Source organism: Callorhinus ursinus, unplaced genomic scaffold (genome assembly GCF_003265705.2).
Source record: "Callorhinus ursinus isolate GAN/ISIS: 27379988/994484 unplaced genomic scaffold, GSC_fseal_2.0 scaffold3, whole genome shotgun sequence".
Lineage (NCBI taxonomy): Eukaryota > Metazoa > Chordata > Mammalia > Carnivora > Otariidae > Callorhinus > Callorhinus ursinus.
The window spans coordinates 54296675-54314879 of record NW_027397065.1 but is presented as its reverse complement, the minus strand read 5'-3'; the positions used below and the strand labels follow the sequence as shown (position 1 = coordinate 54314879).

Below are 18205 nucleotides of genomic sequence, written 5' to 3'. Positions count from 1 at the left end.
ATCGCCTCCTCAGTTTCATTCAGCGGTGCCAAAAATGTTATAAATGAGAGACCCGCCAACTTTCAGCGAAGAATGCCAGGCACTGTGCTTAATAAACTGAGGCTACAGAAGTTCATTATCGATGTTGCAATCTTTTTTATTCCGCGAACGGAGGAGAGAGAGAGCGAGAGAGCGCGCGAGAGAGCGAGAGAGCGCGAGCCGAGGAGACTGGGAGAGACCGACAGAGACACACAGGACAGAAACTGGGGAGTCTCCGAGCCGTGGGGGGGGCAGACCGCCTACGTCGGCGCCCCAGCTCCGGGCTCCGACTCCAGACGCCGCGAAGTGAAAGGGGAGAAAAGAAAGGGAGAGGGCGAGACTGTGACGGCGAGGTGGGGGGGAAGGCTGGGCCTGAGGTGTTAAAACAATTTTTTTTTCTTGTGACTCGTCGAGACCAAGGGCCGCCTCTCGGCCCCTCTCAGCCAAGGTGGAAGGCGCCGGGGCTGGGGGTGGCCGCAAAGTCAGGCAAGCACGGACCCCAGACACAAAACCTCAACGGTCCCGCGCGGGGGCTGCGGGGGCCTAAAACTGCCGCGCGCCCCAGCGAAGCGCCGGGGCCAGCGCACTCCGACCCGACCGCGAGCGGGCTATTTCAGCAGCTCCGGGCTCTCAGGGCGTTTGCAAAGTCTTTCTGGAGCCGAGGAGTGATGGAGCAGAGACAAACTCCCAGGTTTCCCCCACACACACACCCGCTCCGCCCGCCGCCTCCTCCTCCAGCGCCCCCACCGCGCCCCCCCCCCTCTCTCTCTCACACACACACACACACACACACACACACACACACACACTCACACACTCACACACCCGCCACCCCGGGCGCGCCGGCGTTGCCTGCGAGCGGCGGCGTACAGGACTTGAAGTGGGTGTTCTTCCCCACTCCCCACCCCCGAAGCGTCGCCCCCACCCCCCGCCCCTCCGCCTTCCCCCTCCCTCTCCCTCCTACGCAAATAAGAACTCGGCGATTCCCCTCCTGCCGCTTTGATTTCGGGCACCTCCAACAGATAATTGGGAAGGGTTTCCAGAAGGTGGGAAATGTCACCTGATTCACACTGAACTTTTAAAAGCTCCCCACCCCCAAGGAGCCGCGCACACCCTTGCTCGCGGCCGCCCTCCCACTGCCCCACACACTGGGAGACCGCCCACCGCAAACCTCGGAGACCCCCGTCTAGATTTAAAGCGCGGCTGCGCCCGGCTTCTGACGTCCATTGAATCGCGCGGGCGGCCGGCGGCGAGCGCGGGGCTGCGCCGGGATCGCTGCGCCCTCCGCCGCTCGCCTTTGCGACGCGCGCCGCTCGCCCGAGCCACCCGCCGCCGCGCCCGCTCCCCGCGCCGCCGCGCTCCTCGCCCCGCGTCTGCCCCCAGGATGGTCGGTCCCAGGCACCAGCCCGGCGGGCTTTGCCTCCTGCTGCTGCTGCTCTGCCAGTTCATGGAGGACCGCAGCGCCCAGGGTAAGCGAGGGGGGATGCGCGGGGAGGCCCGGCTGCGGGCAGGGGTTTGTACTTTTCTGTGGTCTGCGCTGGGTCTGTTCTAAGCAACGCTGCTCTCGGAAGATGTTGGACCAACTTAGCGACTCCAGGATGGAGCGGAGTGGGAAAACTGAAGGCAGTGACACTTCAGGACTGCCAGCCGAGTTTGGAGCTCGAGTAAGGAAAGGCAGTAAGCTCGAGTCTCTCTCAGTAGTTAGGGTTAGATGCTCCAAGTTCTGGACATAATGAGTTTAGATGTTATCTCCCCTGTTTTGGCTCTGAAGAAGGGGACAAGCATCAGTAGCCTGGAGATTTCAGTCGATCCATTTACCATCTAACCTCTTTTCCTCCTACATCTTTTGGATACTTTAAAAAATGACTGGGGGATGGGGAGAGATACTGAAATTTCTTTGGTGGCCGGGGGACGTGGTTTCAGCAACTTTGCCCAAACTTGGAGATGTGGGTGCTGAAAATTTTAGAGGGAAGAGTAGCTTTCTGCCTAGTGGATGCTTCCTCCAACCCCCTCCCCCCAAACCCCGCAAAAAAAAAAAAAATTACCCCGGTGTGTTTTGAGTTTTAATTTTTTTTTTCTGTGCCTCATTCCTACGACTAACTTTATGTAGAACAGCGAGGAGCTCACAACTTATTTAAATTCTGAGATGCATTAAGAGCAAATTTCTAAAGTTTGGGGGTTTTTTTATTAAATTTATTTCAATTAGTCTTGGGGCACAATTTTTTTTAAATAATAATATATTGCGGTTCAATTATTGTTCATATTATATAGATGATTCATAAGAAGTCTTCCTGACCAAAATCCTAACATGAAAAGGGGGGAGGAAGAAGGGGAAATTACTTGCAGAGATTGCTCGGTAGGAATGAGATAGGTGTATGTTACTGTGAAATAGTAGGAAACCTCCCCCTTTTCTTTTTTACCCTACACTTTTCTTCAGACAGACCTGTAACTTTCCTTGCTTTAGCGTTAACGTTTTGAGTATGTTGTAAACTGTTCCCCTGGGCACTGCCCCCTCGCCGTCGGCACCGCACTACTCTGAGTTGCCCGCCTTTCGGGGCGAGGCGCTGCCTAGGTGCCGCGGACGTGGGCGCCGGGGAAAGCAGCCCTCGGAGATTTCGAAAGATCGCGGTGGCCGCGGGCGTCCTCTGGGTCTGGCGGATTGCAAAACGGGCCGGGCCGGCTGGCGGGCGGGCTGCGCCTCGAGGCCGCACAGGGCAGCTCCGGGCAGGGCCCGGTTGCTTTTTTGCTTTCATTTTTCACAAGTGCCTTGTGCTTGATCTGTTCTGTTGTGTGTGTCTGTGTCGGTCTCTCTTTCTCTTTTCTTTCTTCCCCTCTCTCAAGTTCTCCTACTTTCTTAACCCCTGTCACAAATAATACCAGTACCGCCTACATGAAACCGACATGTAAAAACATCCGTCGCATCCTGTTTTTGTCAGGTTCTTTAATCTGCTCTTCGAGTCGCTGCAGGTTATGAAATGGGACGAATAAAAGTAAACAGTCTAGTAAAAGTCAATGCAAGCTGCACGTGTTGTGTCTGGGTCACTGGTAACTGACATTGATATGGCTGGGGCGCTCTGGCTTCTCTCTCTTGCCTTGCTTCCCCCTCACCCACCTCCCACCTCTTCAGCCGGATTTTTCCCCCTCTCTTCCCCCACCTCTTCACTCCCTTCGATTTATTTTCTGCTTTTCTCTCCCGTCTCTCTCTACTCCTCCACACTCACTCCCTCCCCATCCCCGCTGGGTCTCCTTCCCTCGCAGGCTCACCGCCTCCCTCCCCCTCCCCTGCCTCTCTCTCACCCACCTCCCACCCCTGTCTCCTCGCAGCTGGAAATTGCTGGCTCCGCCAAGCAAAGAACGGCCGCTGCCAGGTCCTGTACAAGACAGAACTGAGCAAGGAGGAGTGCTGCAGCACCGGCCGCCTGAGCACCTCGTGGACCGAGGAGGATGTAAATGACAACACGCTCTTCAAGTGGATGATTTTCAATGGGGGCGCCCCCAACTGCATTCCCTGTAAAGGTAGGACTCTTCCTCCCCAGTTGTCAGGGCCTCGGTAGAGGGCGTCTTATCCTCGCCTTCCCCATTGCCCAGCTGGGGTTGGGGACTAGGAGAGTTTTGTTTGTGGGTTCCATCTTCCCCCAGCCCCTGTAAGCCTTTCTGGTTGAATCTTGGCTGTTACACACCACACGCAAAACACGGTTCCCAGAGGTTCCCCGACTTACTAGCCAAGTGCGGTGGTGAAGCCAGCACACTCGCCCTATCTGAGAGAGATTTGGGTCTAGGGTGCAGGCCACTGTTCCCCCCCCCCACCCGCCCCCCACCTGCCCCCTCCGCAACTTCTAGGAGAGAGCTGGACCCTCTGGTGGAACTCTTGGCCACAGGGTGGTACCAGGCCTCCACAGCCCTCCTGGCTGACCTGCATACTGCCTGGCCCAGGTTTTTATCCGTGTCTCTTTTCCGCCTCGTAGAGACCTGCGAGAACGTGGACTGTGGCCCTGGGAAAAAATGCCGAATGAACAAGAAGAACAAACCCCGCTGCGTCTGTGCCCCAGATTGTTCCAACATCACTTGGAAGGGCCCAGTGTGTGGGCTGGATGGGAAAACCTACCGCAATGAGTGTGCGCTCCTCAAGGCCAGATGTAAAGAGCAGCCGGAACTGGAAGTACAGTACCAGGGCAAATGTAAAAGTAGGTCCGACCTGGCTCCCCTCCTACAGCTTTCCCCCCTGAGGTGGACCCACTGGAAGACCCCTGGGGGACTGTATAGTCCACTCTTAAGAGCCTAACCATAATGATGATGCAAAATAAAGTAACCCTTTTTTATATTCTGAAGACTTCATAAGAACACTGAGGGGATCGACCTAGAGTCGTAGATTTTCTCTTGAAAACCACAAGGCTCCCAAAGTGCTTTTTGAAAAGCTGGGTACTTCCCTTTTATGATTTCCTTGATAATACCAAATGCTCACTCCCTAAGGGCCAGGAAGCGCCTATTATTGATGTGTGTTTCCCTCTTTATTTCAGAGACATGTCGGGATGTTTTCTGTCCAGGCAGCTCCACATGCGTGGTGGACCAGACTAATAATGCCTACTGTGTGACATGTAACCGGATTTGCCCAGAGCCCACCTCCTCTGAACAGTATCTCTGTGGGAATGATGGAGTGACCTACTCCAGTGCCTGTCACCTGAGAAAGGCTACCTGTCTCCTGGGCAGATCGATTGGATTAGCCTATGAGGGAAAGTGTATCAGTAGGTATTCTGGATTAAGGAAGGAAAAATGGAAACAGGATCAGAAAGGCTAGTTGTAGTATTAAAACCGTGGAGTTAATCAATGAATAAGCCTAAAGCCTCTCCATAATGCATGGTTTCACCAAAGGGAGAAATACTCTCCAGTTTGGGTAAACTGTGGTATCCACAGCATTCCTCAGGAAAACAGTTATCTTCCAGAAGCATTGGCATATATGTTGAAATGCCAGCAAGAAACAGGAAACAATTTTCTGTCTTAGGAAACTTAGAACTCATTCAATTTTACACATATTTTAGGTGCTAGACTTGCTGGAAGCAAGAAATAATTGCTTAACAGTTCCTAAAATCTGTTACCAGATTCTAATAACTGATGGAATTTTTATTTTGCAAAAGATCCCACTTGTGGGAAATAAATCAAATACATATTTAACTCAAGAATACTGTGATAACCTGTTCCCCAGAAATACCATTTTCGTGTACTAAAAGGGTATGTAGGAAACGTGTGCATTTGAGTTTCCATTTTATAATCAAGCATTTTTGCATAATATCTCCATTATCCTATTAGTGAGTTGGTATTTATTGACAGGGGACTAAAGTAAGGGAGAAATGGGGAAAAGGGGAAATCAGTTTGCTCATCCCAGGCGTATTATATCCTAGAAGCAAAGTCCTGTGAAGATATCCAGTGCACCGGTGGAAAGAAGTGTTTATGGGATTTCAAGGTTGGCAGAGGCCGGTGTTCCCTCTGCGATGAGCTGTGCCCTGAGAGTAAGTCTGAGGAGCCTGTCTGTGCCAGCGACAATACCACTTACGCCAGTGAGTGTGCCATGAAGGAAGCTTCCTGCTCCTCGGGGGTGCTGCTGGAAGTAAAGCACTCCGGATCTTGCAACTGTAAGTGCGATTTTAACCTTGCTGCCATTTGAGGCTTTCCCAGGCAAGCCCTAGGGAATGAATGGAGACGTAAAAAGCACAAAAACCCTCCAGTAGAAGCCCATTTCTGTTAAAATTAGGTAACTGCTAGATTTCACCAGCAGTTCAGTGGTCCACAGAAACATTTCCCTGGAATGTTTCTGGCTTTAGGACTTGTCCAGTGATCATCAACGGGCTTGCCTCTAAAAACCTACTTCTAGTCGTTTGCCCCTAATTCTTTGGCTTTAGTCATGTGCTTTGCCGTTTGCTTTATTAACACTTGAATCTAAACTAACTGCTTCAAAAGTCTTTTTTTTTTTTTTCTTTTTCAAAGACAGCTTTCTGTGATCACACACAGGTGGCTGCTTCTCGCAGTTGCCTCTACTAACTCTGAATTAAGGACCCAAAGCAGTTATACCTAGAACACAAGAGCGCTTTTTATCTAATTTCAGGAATCTGCCCGTAAAACCTGAGCCATTGATTCTTCAGAACTTTCTGCAGTCTTTGACTTCATAGATTATGTTTAAAACAAACAAAAAAAAATTTTAAACTTATTGCATAACAGCAGATGCCAAAAACAAAGCATCTCACTGCAAGTCACATAAAAATGCAACGCTGTAATATGGCTGTATCAGAGGGCTTTGAAAACATACACTGAGCTGCTTCTGCGCTGTTGTTGTCCATATTTAAACAACAGCTCCCCTGTATTCCCCCATCTAGCCATTTCGGAAGATACCGAGGAAGAAGAGGAAGATGAAGACCAGGACTACAGCTTTCCTATATCTTCCATTCTAGAGTGGTAAACCCTCCACCAGTGTTCAGTGTTGACATAGCCTTTGGCAAAAACAAAAAAAAAGGGGGGGGGGAGAAAAAAAATATATTGTCCATACTGTAAATAAGTGTATGCTTATTTATTTGGGGGGAAAACTATACATAAAGGACTTTTGTCCTAGAGCTCGCTCCCAGGCCACCTTGTTACTCATTGGACCAGGAGAGGCAGTCGTTGTGAGGTCTACTGGATGAGGCCCATAGTTGAGACTTGTAGACATTTATTTATACTGTGTCATGTTTTATAATTTATACATAAAATGTCTGGTTGACTGTACACCTTGTTTTTGAAGAAATTTATTCGTGAAAGGAAGAGCAGTTGTTATTTATTGTGAGGTCTCTTGCTTGTAAAGTAAAAGCTTTTTTTTTTTCCTTGTAAACCATTTAAATCCATTCCTGACTTTTCACTCACTCACCTGTCTCCCTTCAGTTCACTGTTATTAGACTCCTTTCCACTTTAACAAACTTGCATGTCAGTTTCTGTCGTGTTTATTTATTGGATTCTCTGCTGCCTGTTCTGTACGTACATGATCCCTCGGGTTTTGTTTACAAGGAATCTTGACTGACCAAAAGGCGTGATAACTGACTCAACTAGAAGGTACAGAGGATACATCTTTGAGGAAACTCCTAGTTTAGCTCTCTTGTCATGATTTGTGAGAGAAAGGGTGATAGTAATGTTAGAATTCTCAGAATATACTTTTAAGATGTTACAAATCCAAAGAAATTGAGTGATATGGGTATCTGGAGACTGAAGGAAGGGAATGCTATACATTGAACCTTTTGTTAGGTGTTTCCTTTAAGCTAGTGTGCTGTACCTCCAATAAGTTCTTTTTCAAACAGTGTGTCACTAAAAGTTATATCAAAGCTTTATCAGTTCAAGTTTCTTGCTTTTCATACTTTTTTCTGATGCAATTTTATATTTTCAAACATGGCAAGTTAAATATAAATTCATTTAAATATATAGTTTTGTACTTTTCTACCATGTAAATGTGCAATGTATATAAAAGTTATAATGTGTATTTGTAAATAAATGATGAGTGAAAAAATAAAAAAATTTTAAAAAGCCAATGGTCTCACTTGTTGATAATGTGGAAGAAGTTGTTGGGGCTTTTGAGTTAAAGTGCATACGATACATTTGCTGAAAAGTAGAGTGAGCTCCAAAGTGAGGTAAATTACCAATCACTTCAGTGGGAGTCTGAAGAATAAAGGGATCTGAGGTCCAGCAACCCCTCTGCAGGAGTGACTGCATACCTAAAAACACCATCATCTTTGCTGTCCTTTTGTAAGCTCCTCTCCATAGCCAAGGGAACCCTTTATCTTCCTTCACGTAAATGAAATGGATCTTAGATCTTTAATTAAACGGCACATCCCAAGGAAAAGTGAAAATAGACTAATACTTGACAAGCACATTCTAGAAATCAGAATATCAATTACAGAAATAGACATTACAGGGTTAGAATTCTGGGGACTTGGGGTGAGGATGGGGCAGAAGTGGATTTCCACAATGACCTCCATGGTTCATCAGGATTATGTAATGACACTCAAGAGAATGTGTGTCAATATTTTGCAGCTTATATTAAGAGCCAAGTCCCCCACATTATTAGAGCCTAGTCCCTGTAATACATAATAATGCAAAACTAGATAATACAAATTGTCCAATGAGTGCTAACTCATTGCCTAAGTGTATTAAAAATACCAAAGGAATGAAAGATGCAAAGAAATGAGGACTGGGTCTGTGGGAGGGAAAGAGCAAAGAACAGTCAATATTGCCAACATTGCTCAACTAATAGATAGGATCTTTCAAAACCATGACCCAAGATCTTTTTAAAAATTTTGTCTCTTTTCTGAAAACCCTCGTATTCTAATACAACTATTAAAAATGATTGTAGGGGACTCTTGGCTCTCAACTGTGGTCACCAAATTTGGTGGAGGCCGAGGGGCCTCTTAGGTAGGGATTTTAAATAATGATTGGGAACCTGTTTGCCTTCAGCCCCAGCTTCCCAGAGAAAGGTGAAAGGGAGTTGCAGAAGACGAAACAGACTGCCATTAACCCTGGGGAAGACAAGGGTCATAACTTCAGTGCCCAGAAGCTACTGGCGTGCCACTAGGGATAGGCTCTTGGGAAAGGAAAGAGCAGCAGATTTAGTTTCACAGCCCTTCCTGGAGTTGATTTGTGACTTTGTCATGGGATGCTACAGACATTTTAAAGCTGCCATTGACGATCAGAGTAAAAACATCAGATTTAACAGGGACCCATGTGTGTCTTAGTAAGGGGGAGTGATAAACTCAACATCTTGCCTTTTAAACAACATCCTGATTATTTAAAATTTTTTATATTTGTCAGCATCAGTCATTCCTCTTACATACTAGACAGTATCTCATTTTCCTTCTTGGAGTTCCCTACTTTTCCAGTAATCCTGTATTTGATTAATTAGAACCAAAAAAATAGAAGTCTCTTCTAAAATTAAAATTAGATTAACATCATGAGGCTATAGTTCAACTATGATTTAAAAAGTCTTTTAAAAAAAAGTAATTCACTTAGGCATACAATATCATAGAAACAGTTACTAGTAACTAGCTAACTAATTAAAACTAGTTTTAATTAGTATGAACAAATCCTAATCATCATTAGAAATTATAAGATATCAAGTAATGAAAAAATCTATCAGAAGTCTAATTTTCATCAGATGTCCACCCAAATTAAAACTTTTACATACTGTATGAGTATGGCTTCTAGACTATAGCAAAAATGAAATCTGGCATAATCAGAATTATTCTCAAATGTGACAGCTAAATGCAGTAACTGACCTTAGACTGCATCCTGTACCCAAGGAAGAAAATCCTATAAATAACATTAAAGGGCCAATTGACAAATTGGAATACTGTCCATAGATTAAAGTATTGAATTACTGTTGAATTTACTGAAATTCACTACTGTAATGTGGTCACAAAAGAGACTATACCTACACTTAGGAAATACACACTAAGATATTATAGAGAAAGGGCCAAAAAGTATGTGACTTACCCTTAGAGGATTTAGAAAGAAAAAATATAACATTATGGCTTTTTTCCCCACACGTATTCTGAGAAAGCACACAAATGATAAAAGAATTAGAGTAAAATGTTAACAATAAGTGAATTTGAGTAAAAGGTATATAGGTATTTTTAATGTTGTCTTTACTTTTGCAACTTGTCTGTAAGTTTGACATTATATCCAAATAAAAAGTTTAAAAATCTAAAAAGTCATTCTCAAGGAGAGGTACACAGTAGACTGCTTCTTGCATTCTCTAGGAAAGCAACGGAAATACTAGAGTCATTTAAAAAATTCTTTTCTATGACCATAAGTGTCTGGAAAATAATTCCAGTGACTTTACCAAGGCTACCTGAAGAATCAAAATTGGTAATGAGAGTCCATGGCACCTAAACCATACCCAAACTGAGACACAGCCTTTTCTTTTCTATAATCCTCTTAAAATTTAGAGTGATTAGTAACTTTACTAAAACACTGTAAATGCCCTAAAGCCCTGGTTTTTTCCACTGCTTGCTATATATTATTTGCACAAGTAATTTAATCGCTCTGTGCCTCAGTTTCCCCATGTATATAGTCAGGATAATGAAAATGTCTCCCTCATAATGCTGAAAGAGATAAGATGTGTAAAATGGTTAGACGGGTGCCTGGCACATAAAAAAAAGTCCGTAAATGAGTGCCCTCTAAGATTATAATAATTGTTATTAATTGGGGCACCTGGGTGGCTCAGTCATTAAGCATCTGCCTTCGGCTCGGGTCATGATCCCAGGGTCCTGGGATCGAGCCCCCACATCGGGCTCCCTGCTCCGCGGGAAGCCTTGCTTCTCCCTCTCCCACTCCCCCTGCTTGTGTTCCCTCTCTCACTGTGTCTCTCTCTGTCCAATAAATAAAATCTTAAAAAATAATAATAATTGTTATTAATTAAAGGAAAATAAAGGTGGAATTGCAGCTCATCAACCAAACTCTATCCTGAAAATGCAAATGAATGAGGATTGGCACCCGTCAAGAACAGAAGCACAATTGTGAACAGTTTTTAAATGCAAGGTAAATATATAATTTTAAAGAATTTTAGCCATGTTAATATTTAACAAAATTCACAACATTGTAGATGCTATACCAAGAGTACACAGTTCAAAATAACAAGTTTAGGGGTGCCTGGGTGGCTCAGTTGGTTAAGCATCTGCCTTCAGCTCAGGTCATGATCTCAGGGTCCTGGGATCAAGCCCCCACGTCTGGCTGCTCAAGGGGGAGTCTGCTTCTCCCTCTGCCTCTCCCCCAGCTCGTGCTTTCATTCTCTCTTTCTCTTTCTCAAACAAGTAAATAGAATCTTAAAACAAACAAACAAGTTTAAATACATTATTTCCCATGGAAATTTTTTAAAAATCCACTAATCCACCAATATTTCCAAAGCCACAAAATATGTCTTTTGGGGACGCCTGGGTGGCTCAGTTGGTTAAGCGACTGCCTTCGGCTCAGGTCATGATCCTGGAGTCCTAGGATCAAGTCCTGCGTTGGGCTTCCTGCTCAGCAGGGAGTCTGCTTCTCCCTCTGACCCTCCCCCCTCTCATGAGCTCTCTCTCTCTCTCATTCTCTCTCTCTCAGATAAATAAATAAAATCTTTAAAAAAAATATGTCTTTTGTCCTTTTCTCACACACCCAATATAATCCCAGGCAGTCAATTAAATCAATCTTCTTTCATTTTGATATGATTTCCTACACAAGGACTACGGATTCCTAAAAATAGTAATGAGCTATTTTCAAACTGTCAAAAATCTTAATGTAAATGGTATAATTCTGAGAAACAAAAAGATGATATATTATTTAATTAATAAACTCATTTATGAAAGAACATTTATCAAAACCTGGGTCCTAAGACAGACACATTTCTGTTCTTCCCACTCCACTTTCCATTCAGATCAGCATACAGTCATTCTTCAGCCAAAAGTTGTCATGTAAATAGACTCCAGGCATGCCTGCCCTGCATATTCAGCAGACCTGCCCAGACATGTCCAAATCCCAGCTTCTATTTAGCTGGAATCCCCCCACGAGTACTGAATGGTCCCTGGGTTTTGCCATCCTTGGACCTCAGATATCTTGGCTGGTACCATCAAGATTCCTGTGGCTGAGTCGTTCAGACACTTAAAAACATATTCTCTGGATTACACCAAATGTAGTCCTGGCAGAGCTGTAATTGGTCATTTTTCTATTTTAAGAATATGGCCCAGGAACCAACTGGTACTGTTGGAAGCCAGATACACTCCCACCAAAAGCCTCTTGTATTAATTTCCTAAGGACTCAGGTCTCTGGCTAAAGAACGAATATAAGCTTTTCTCAAGAATTTGAGGCAAGCAAAAAGTTAGAGGAAAAGTTATAATCCTGGTGAGGAAGAGGGGGCTTTATATTTTTCTAGTTTGAAGAAGAAATCTTGATAGATCGCTGTCTTTTTCAGCACCAAAAATAACTGATGGGACAATTTCATGGTCATGATACATCCCATAAATGCCAGTCTCTATAGTTTCTTGAGACTGCTGTGGGTTTATGGCCCAATGACAACAGGTAACAGAAGGATTGGATTACTCAAAAGGCCAGCAATACCTAGAATTCCTAAGGTGGAGTCTTCAGCAGGATCAGAAACCCAAGAGAAGTCATCAGAATGGACTTAAGGCAATGTATTCATTGGATATGTGGAACCAGAGCCCAGTTAATAAAATTCCCAAATATAGCTGGTGCTACATAAATGGTGCAGGGCCTGGACCAGCAGCAGCAACATTACTTGGGAACTTGTTACAAATACAAATTCCTGAGCTCTACCCCAGAACCACTGAACCAAATTCATGGAGGATAGAGTCCAAGGATCTACATTTTAACAAGCTCTTCAGGGGATTCGTAATCATGCTAGGGTTTGAGAACTACTGCCCTAGAATTATTTCAAGTTCCAAGTGAGCCCTGGCTAGTTGATGTTCCAAAGGCAGTCAGAAAACCCATGTAAAATGGGCCTCTGGTAGAGCTCCAGGGAAGTCATGCTCAGCCTTGTTTCCCAGCCTGATCTGGACAGGGTTCTCAAACATAATGTGGCCTCATGCTGTGGGTGTGCCTACTGGTGATAAAGGCACATAGCTGGAAACAGCACAAGGCACATTTTTCCTAATATTCTCATCTTCCACTATATTAAGGGAGATCTTCCCAGGGAGGCTTAAGCTGTGCTGGCTAAGCGTTGTGGACTTGCCTCCACCATCCCTTTCAGCCATATGCATCGAGGAGTAAGTTTATCAAGAAGAGACTTGATTTTTTTTTTTTTTAAGTAATCTCCAAGCCCAACGTGGGGCTTGAACTCACAACCCCGAGATCAAGAGTTGCATGCTCTACCAACTGAGCCAGCCAGGCACCCCTAGAGACTTGAATTTTGAATGAATAGTAGTGGCTTTCCAACCCTGGTCCTCCCTTAAATTGACATTGGATCCATTTCTCTTCCCTGGCACTTGCTGACAACTTCTAGGAGTTCTGCATCATCTTCTTCAAGTAGTGCTTCAGTTTTATCCATGGGACAGAAAGCAAAAACTGCTACTCATCCAGCCCACCTCTTCTAAGAAGAGAGGAGATCTAAACAATCACATGCAATAGACATACAGGCTTGAAACAATTATAAGTGACATCCTCCAAGGGATGCATCCAGACGCAACAACAATGTCCCAAGGTTCATAATCTGAACCAAGACTAGAAGGGCCTTCTTTCAACTTCCTGCTTTTGACTCCCTCTTAGTCTCATATTGTTTCCTACTTCAAACACCTCAATGATTCTCTCACCAGAAACTCGGTTCTGTGAATTCCTGTCCGTTTACCTACACCCTCTGGCCAAAATCCTAACTGGCTCAGTGAAATCTACCTTCTCCACACCTATACCTACGTTGCTGAGCAAGAAATGACATCCTGAAAAAGTAGAAATTGATGCCCCTACACAAGTATGGGATCTAACTGGAAACTGGGTTCTTTAGCCTCACAAGAAATGTTTAAAATACATCTCTCCTTCCCATTCCCTTCCGTGGCATTTCCAAACCCTCACCACTGTGTTCAAACAACATATCCACTCCCGCTCTCCTCACTTTCGGTGAACTTTATCTCATCCGCGTAACTAGAAAATTGCTGCCATGAAGAAAGAACTACCTCAGCTTCTCCTACCGCCAGCATGAGCCGTGGGTTTGCCTGATTCCATACCATTTCTAATTGTCTTCCCTCCAATCTCAGAGAATCTCATTTTCATATCTGTCTTTCCACCACAGCCCCTCCCAGTCTCCTCCGAAAATTCCATTAACAGCTTTCCCTCCATTGTATTTTTTTTTTTAAGATTTTATTTATTTGACACAGAGAGAGAGAGCACGCACACACACAAATATGAAGGAGGGGGAGAAGCAGACTCCCCACTGAGCAGGGAGCCTGAGGACTCAACTCGGGGCTCAGTCCCAGGAACCTGAGATCATGACCTGAGCCTAAGGCAGCCACTTAACTGACTGAGCCACCCAGTTGCCCCTCCCTCCATTGTTTTTAATTTCTCCCTCTACGGTGGTTTTATTAACCTGAGCCTATAAATATGTTTCATAAACTTTTTAAAAAATAAGGTTATAAAGGGGCACCTGGCTGGCTCAGTCAGTACAGCATGCGACTTTTGATCTCAAGGTCCTGAGTTCAAGCCCCAAACTGGGTGTAGAGCTTCCTTAAACTTAATTAATTAAGGTTATAGAAAATTGAAATAATATAATTAGTAAAGCTTGCCTAATTCAACGATACACATACATGCACAAACACATATGTAAAAAAAAGTTCAGCCTTGGTCAAAAAAAAAAAAAGCCTTCTTGTGTTTCCCTCTAGAAACAACCTGTGGAGTAATATTCATTGGGTCTCCACTGCCCCACCTCTCCCTCATTCCTCAAACCTCTTCAATTTGGTCTCTTCCTCTGTTAGCTCAAGAGGTTTGACAAATGTTATCAATGACTTCCAAGCTCCCAATACAATGGACACAATGGACCTTATTCTATCCTTACCTAACAGACGTCTCTTGGATTTGTAGACTGTTAACCAGACTCCACTCTTGTCAATTCCCTTGGCTTTTAAATTTCCACACCCTCCTATCTTGCCATTCTTACGGGGCTTCTTTATGAGCTCGTGTTCTCACCAGTACCAGAGATCAAAAGCTGGCAACCTGTGGACTGGATCTGACTTATATTTTGTGGAGCACATAAACCGGTAAAATAATTCTGAATTAATTGAGAATATTTAAAACTTAGGAAATTCCACCCAAAACTCTGCATTTCTACTTTTTCTTGAAAAATCTGAAAGCCAGGTATCACTGGGCCTGTGACACGACAGAGGCACGACTACCAGGAGCAGAGCAGACAGCAGCAACTCTCCCCTCCAGGTAGGGTATGCTTTCCCTAGTTCACCACATTTACCATGTCCCCATTGTCCTTCACCTGCTTTGCTTCACGCATCAGTGTGCTCTGATTGCCCTGTGCAGGCCAAGAGTTCCATTCTCCACGCCCTTGCTTTTCAAGCTACACAGTCTTCTGTCCCTCCACAGTATTTCAACGTCACCATGGTTTTCGCTGCAATTCCTCTGCTAGTGAACGCAGACCCCTATGACAAAGGTGAGGACAGCAACGTGAGGCAAACACAGACAGAAGCAATTTCCCAAATAACAAAGAGTAGTTAACATATGGCAGAATGCTTTGCAAGTGAGTTTCCTGAACTTCAGCCTTTGATGGAACAGTGCAGGATCTAGTGCTCACAAATATGTCACTGAGGAGTCTGAACTCGTCAAGCAAAGGCTGGTGAAAAACGAAGACCATTAGATGAGAAAGTCAGCTCTCCAGTGCTGATGACGTGGGCCAAAGATCGAGGTGATGGAAGAAAAAGGACCAGATCAAGATAAATATTTCTCTTCACCAATATCCAGGAGCAGAAGGAATGAATATAGGCTAATGTAACATTATAAAAGTTTTGTTTGATTGATTGATTTATCTGTTTAAAATTCTCCTAATGGGGTCTAGATTGTATGGGCCAATATTACATCTCAGTACAAACCCACAAGTGTCATTTATTTCTAGTTTATGACAGCAGTTCTAGGATCAACTGTAAGCTTTTGAAAAATCTTATATATGGGGCACCTGGGTGGCATAGTTGGCTGGGCGTCTGACCTACACTCAGGTCATGATCTCAGGGTCCTGGGATCTAGTCTTTGTGTCAGGCTTCCTGCTCAGCAGGGAGTCTGCTTCTCCCTCTCCCTTCGCCCCATACTCCCCCCAATGCTCTGTCTCTCAAATAAATAAATAAAATCTTTTAAAAAAATCTTATATATGACCTTTTATTTTTTTTAAGATTTTATTTTATTTATTTGACAGAGAGAGAGAACGCGAGAGAGGGAACACAAGCAGGGGCAGAAGGAGAGGGTGAAGCAGACTTCCCGCTGAGCAGAGAGCCCGATGTGGGGCTCGATCCCAGGACCCTGGGATCATGACCCGAGCCGAAGGCAGACGCTTAACGAATGAGCCACCCAGGTGCCCCTTATATATGACCTTTTAAATTAATGCAAAGCTTCAATAGTTAATGTGGAGGAAAATATAAACAAATGTATATCAATATACAATAAATCTATAAAAATATATATAATAAATCAGTATAAAATTTAGAATTTGTCAGAGAAATAATGCACCTTTAAAATTTTGCCAAGGGGCACCTGGGTGGCTCAGTCATTAAGCATCTGCCTTCGGCTCAGGTCATGATCCCAGGGTCCTGGGATCAAGCCCGCATCAGGCTCCCTGTTCAGTGGGGAGCCTGCTTCTCCCTCTCCCACTCCCCCTGCTTGTGTTCTCTCTCTTGCCGTGTCTTTCTCTGTCAAGTACATAAATAAAATCTTCAAAAAATAAAATAAAATAAAATAAAATTTTGCCAAAAAAGAATATTTTGCCAAGATGTCCAGAAAAGACAAATCTGTAGAGACGAAAAGATTAGTGGTTGCCAGGGGCTGAGGGAATGGGATAGAAATGGGGCGGGGGGGTGACTGTTGATGTGTATGGGATTTCTTTTTCAGACGATGAATATGTTTTAAAATTGATTATAGTACTAGTTGCACAACTCTGCGAATATATAAACACCATTGAATTGTACACTTTAAATGGATACATTGAATGGTATGTGATTTTTATCCATAATAAAGATGTTATTTTTTAATTACCCGGATAATTTAAGTAGAACAATTTCATAGTCCCACTTAACTTGAAAATTGTTTCAGCTTTGCAACAATTTATGAGACATCACTATATTTTAATGCATTCTAGTTGTGTACCCATATTTACTCTACATTTCTATACCCTTAAATACCAGTTTTGAAGATGGTAAATATAAGCCAAGCATTGAAATTAGAGCTGCACAGAATTTAGTCCTTCTAATTTCAGTAGGAAAAAAACTAAATCTTTTCAATGGACTAAAAACATGCCATACTTTCATACCCAGTTGTTTTTTTTTTTAAGATTTTATTTATTTATTTCAGAGAGAGAGAGAATGAGAGATAGAAAGCACGAGAGGGAAGAGGGTCAGAGGGAGAAGCAGACTCCCCGCTGAGCTGGAAGCCCGATGTGGGACTCGATCCCAGGACTCCAGGATCATGACCTGAGCCGAAGGCAGTCGCTTAACCAACCGAGCCACCCAGGTGCCCTATACCCAGTTTTATGACTATAGTAACCATGTTAACACAGAGAAGGTGGGGAAAGAAATCAGAATTCTATGAAAAAAAAGATTTAATTTACCAACGTATGATTCATTTAACATTTCTAAAAAAATTCTCAGACTAGGAAAATTATAAAAATCCCAGTCCTGTCATATACTACTTTTACTAAAAGCATTTACCATAAAATTTAAAGAACAATAACAACCAAATCCATATTAAAACGTTACCAAAGGGGGCGTCTGGGTGGCTCAGTCAGTTAAGCATCAGTCTTCCATTCAGGTCATGATCCTGGGGTCCTGGGATGGAGCTCCCTATTGGCTCCATGCTCAGCAGGGAGTCTGCCTCTCCCCCTTGCTCATGCTCTCTCTCGCTCTCTCAGATAAATAAAATCTAAAAAAAAAAAACCTACCAAAGCAGAGAGAATAATTTTAGCTCCACCTGGCTACTAACACAGTCAAACAGCCTTAAAGCAATTAATTATGTTATCACATGTTTTTATTGGTGTGTTGCCAATTTCTATCAGGACAGAAGTTAATTTTTCCCTTTTGGATGTAAAGTGATGCTGGAAAAAAGAATTATTAGTATAGAACAGTTTAATCTATTGTAATATTTTAATTTTACTTGTTATACTCCATCTTGGAAATGAAAAGTTTGCAACTATTTTTTGGCAAATGTATTTATACATACCCATTCTTTCTGACAAGAGCAAATTATTCCTTCTTTAAGAAAAATTTTCACAGGGCTGCACCAAAAACTAATAATGTAATATATGGTGATTAACATAACAATAAAAAAATTAAAAAAAAAAAAGAAAAAAAGAAAAATTTTCACAGGGCGCCTGGGTGGCTCAGTTGTTAAGCAGCTGCCTTCAGCTCAGGTCGTGATCCTGGAGTCCTGGGATGGAGTCCCACATCAGGCTCCCTGCTCAGCAGGGAGTCTGCTTCTCCCTCTGACCCTCCTCCCTCTCACG

The 18205-nt window shown here is 43.8% G+C and overlaps 1 protein-coding gene across 4 annotated transcripts; it reads left to right on the top strand.

Annotated features, from left to right (window-relative positions):
• The first annotated feature begins 1009 nt into the window (after window positions 1-1009).
• On the top strand, window positions 1010-7559 carry FST (follistatin). Of its 4 annotated transcripts, none has more exons than XM_025867293.2 (6): window positions 1010-1487; window positions 3343-3534; window positions 3984-4202; window positions 4536-4760; window positions 5418-5645; window positions 6384-7559. In XM_025867293.2, the coding sequence occupies exons 1-6, from the start codon at window positions 1403-1405 to the stop codon at window positions 6464-6466; spliced, it is 1032 nt and encodes a 343-aa protein (XP_025723078.1). In that variant the 5' UTR covers window positions 1010-1402; the 3' UTR covers window positions 6467-7559. The 4 variants fall into 4 exon arrangements, with proteins under 4 accessions (XP_025723078.1, XP_025723080.1, XP_025723077.1 ...); XM_025867295.2 differs by lacking the exon at window positions 6384-7559 and adding an exon at window positions 6116-6377 and having other exon boundaries at window positions 5415-5645; XM_025867292.2 differs by having other exon boundaries at window positions 1011-1487; window positions 5415-5645.
• Window positions 7560-18205: the final 10646 nt, after the last annotated feature.

Coding starts and splice junctions, on each gene's coding strand:
- FST (XM_025867292.2), top strand. CDS start 1,403: ATGGTCGGTCCCAGGCACCAGCCCGGCGGGCTTTGCCTCCTGCTGCTG. Junction 4,203..4,535: donor GTACCAGGGCAAATGTAAAA/GTAGGTCCGACC, acceptor TCTTTATTTCAG/AGACATGTCGGGATGTTTTC. Junction 5,646..6,383: donor GCACTCCGGATCTTGCAACT/GTAAGTGCGATT, acceptor TCCCCCATCTAG/CCATTTCGGAAGATACCGAG.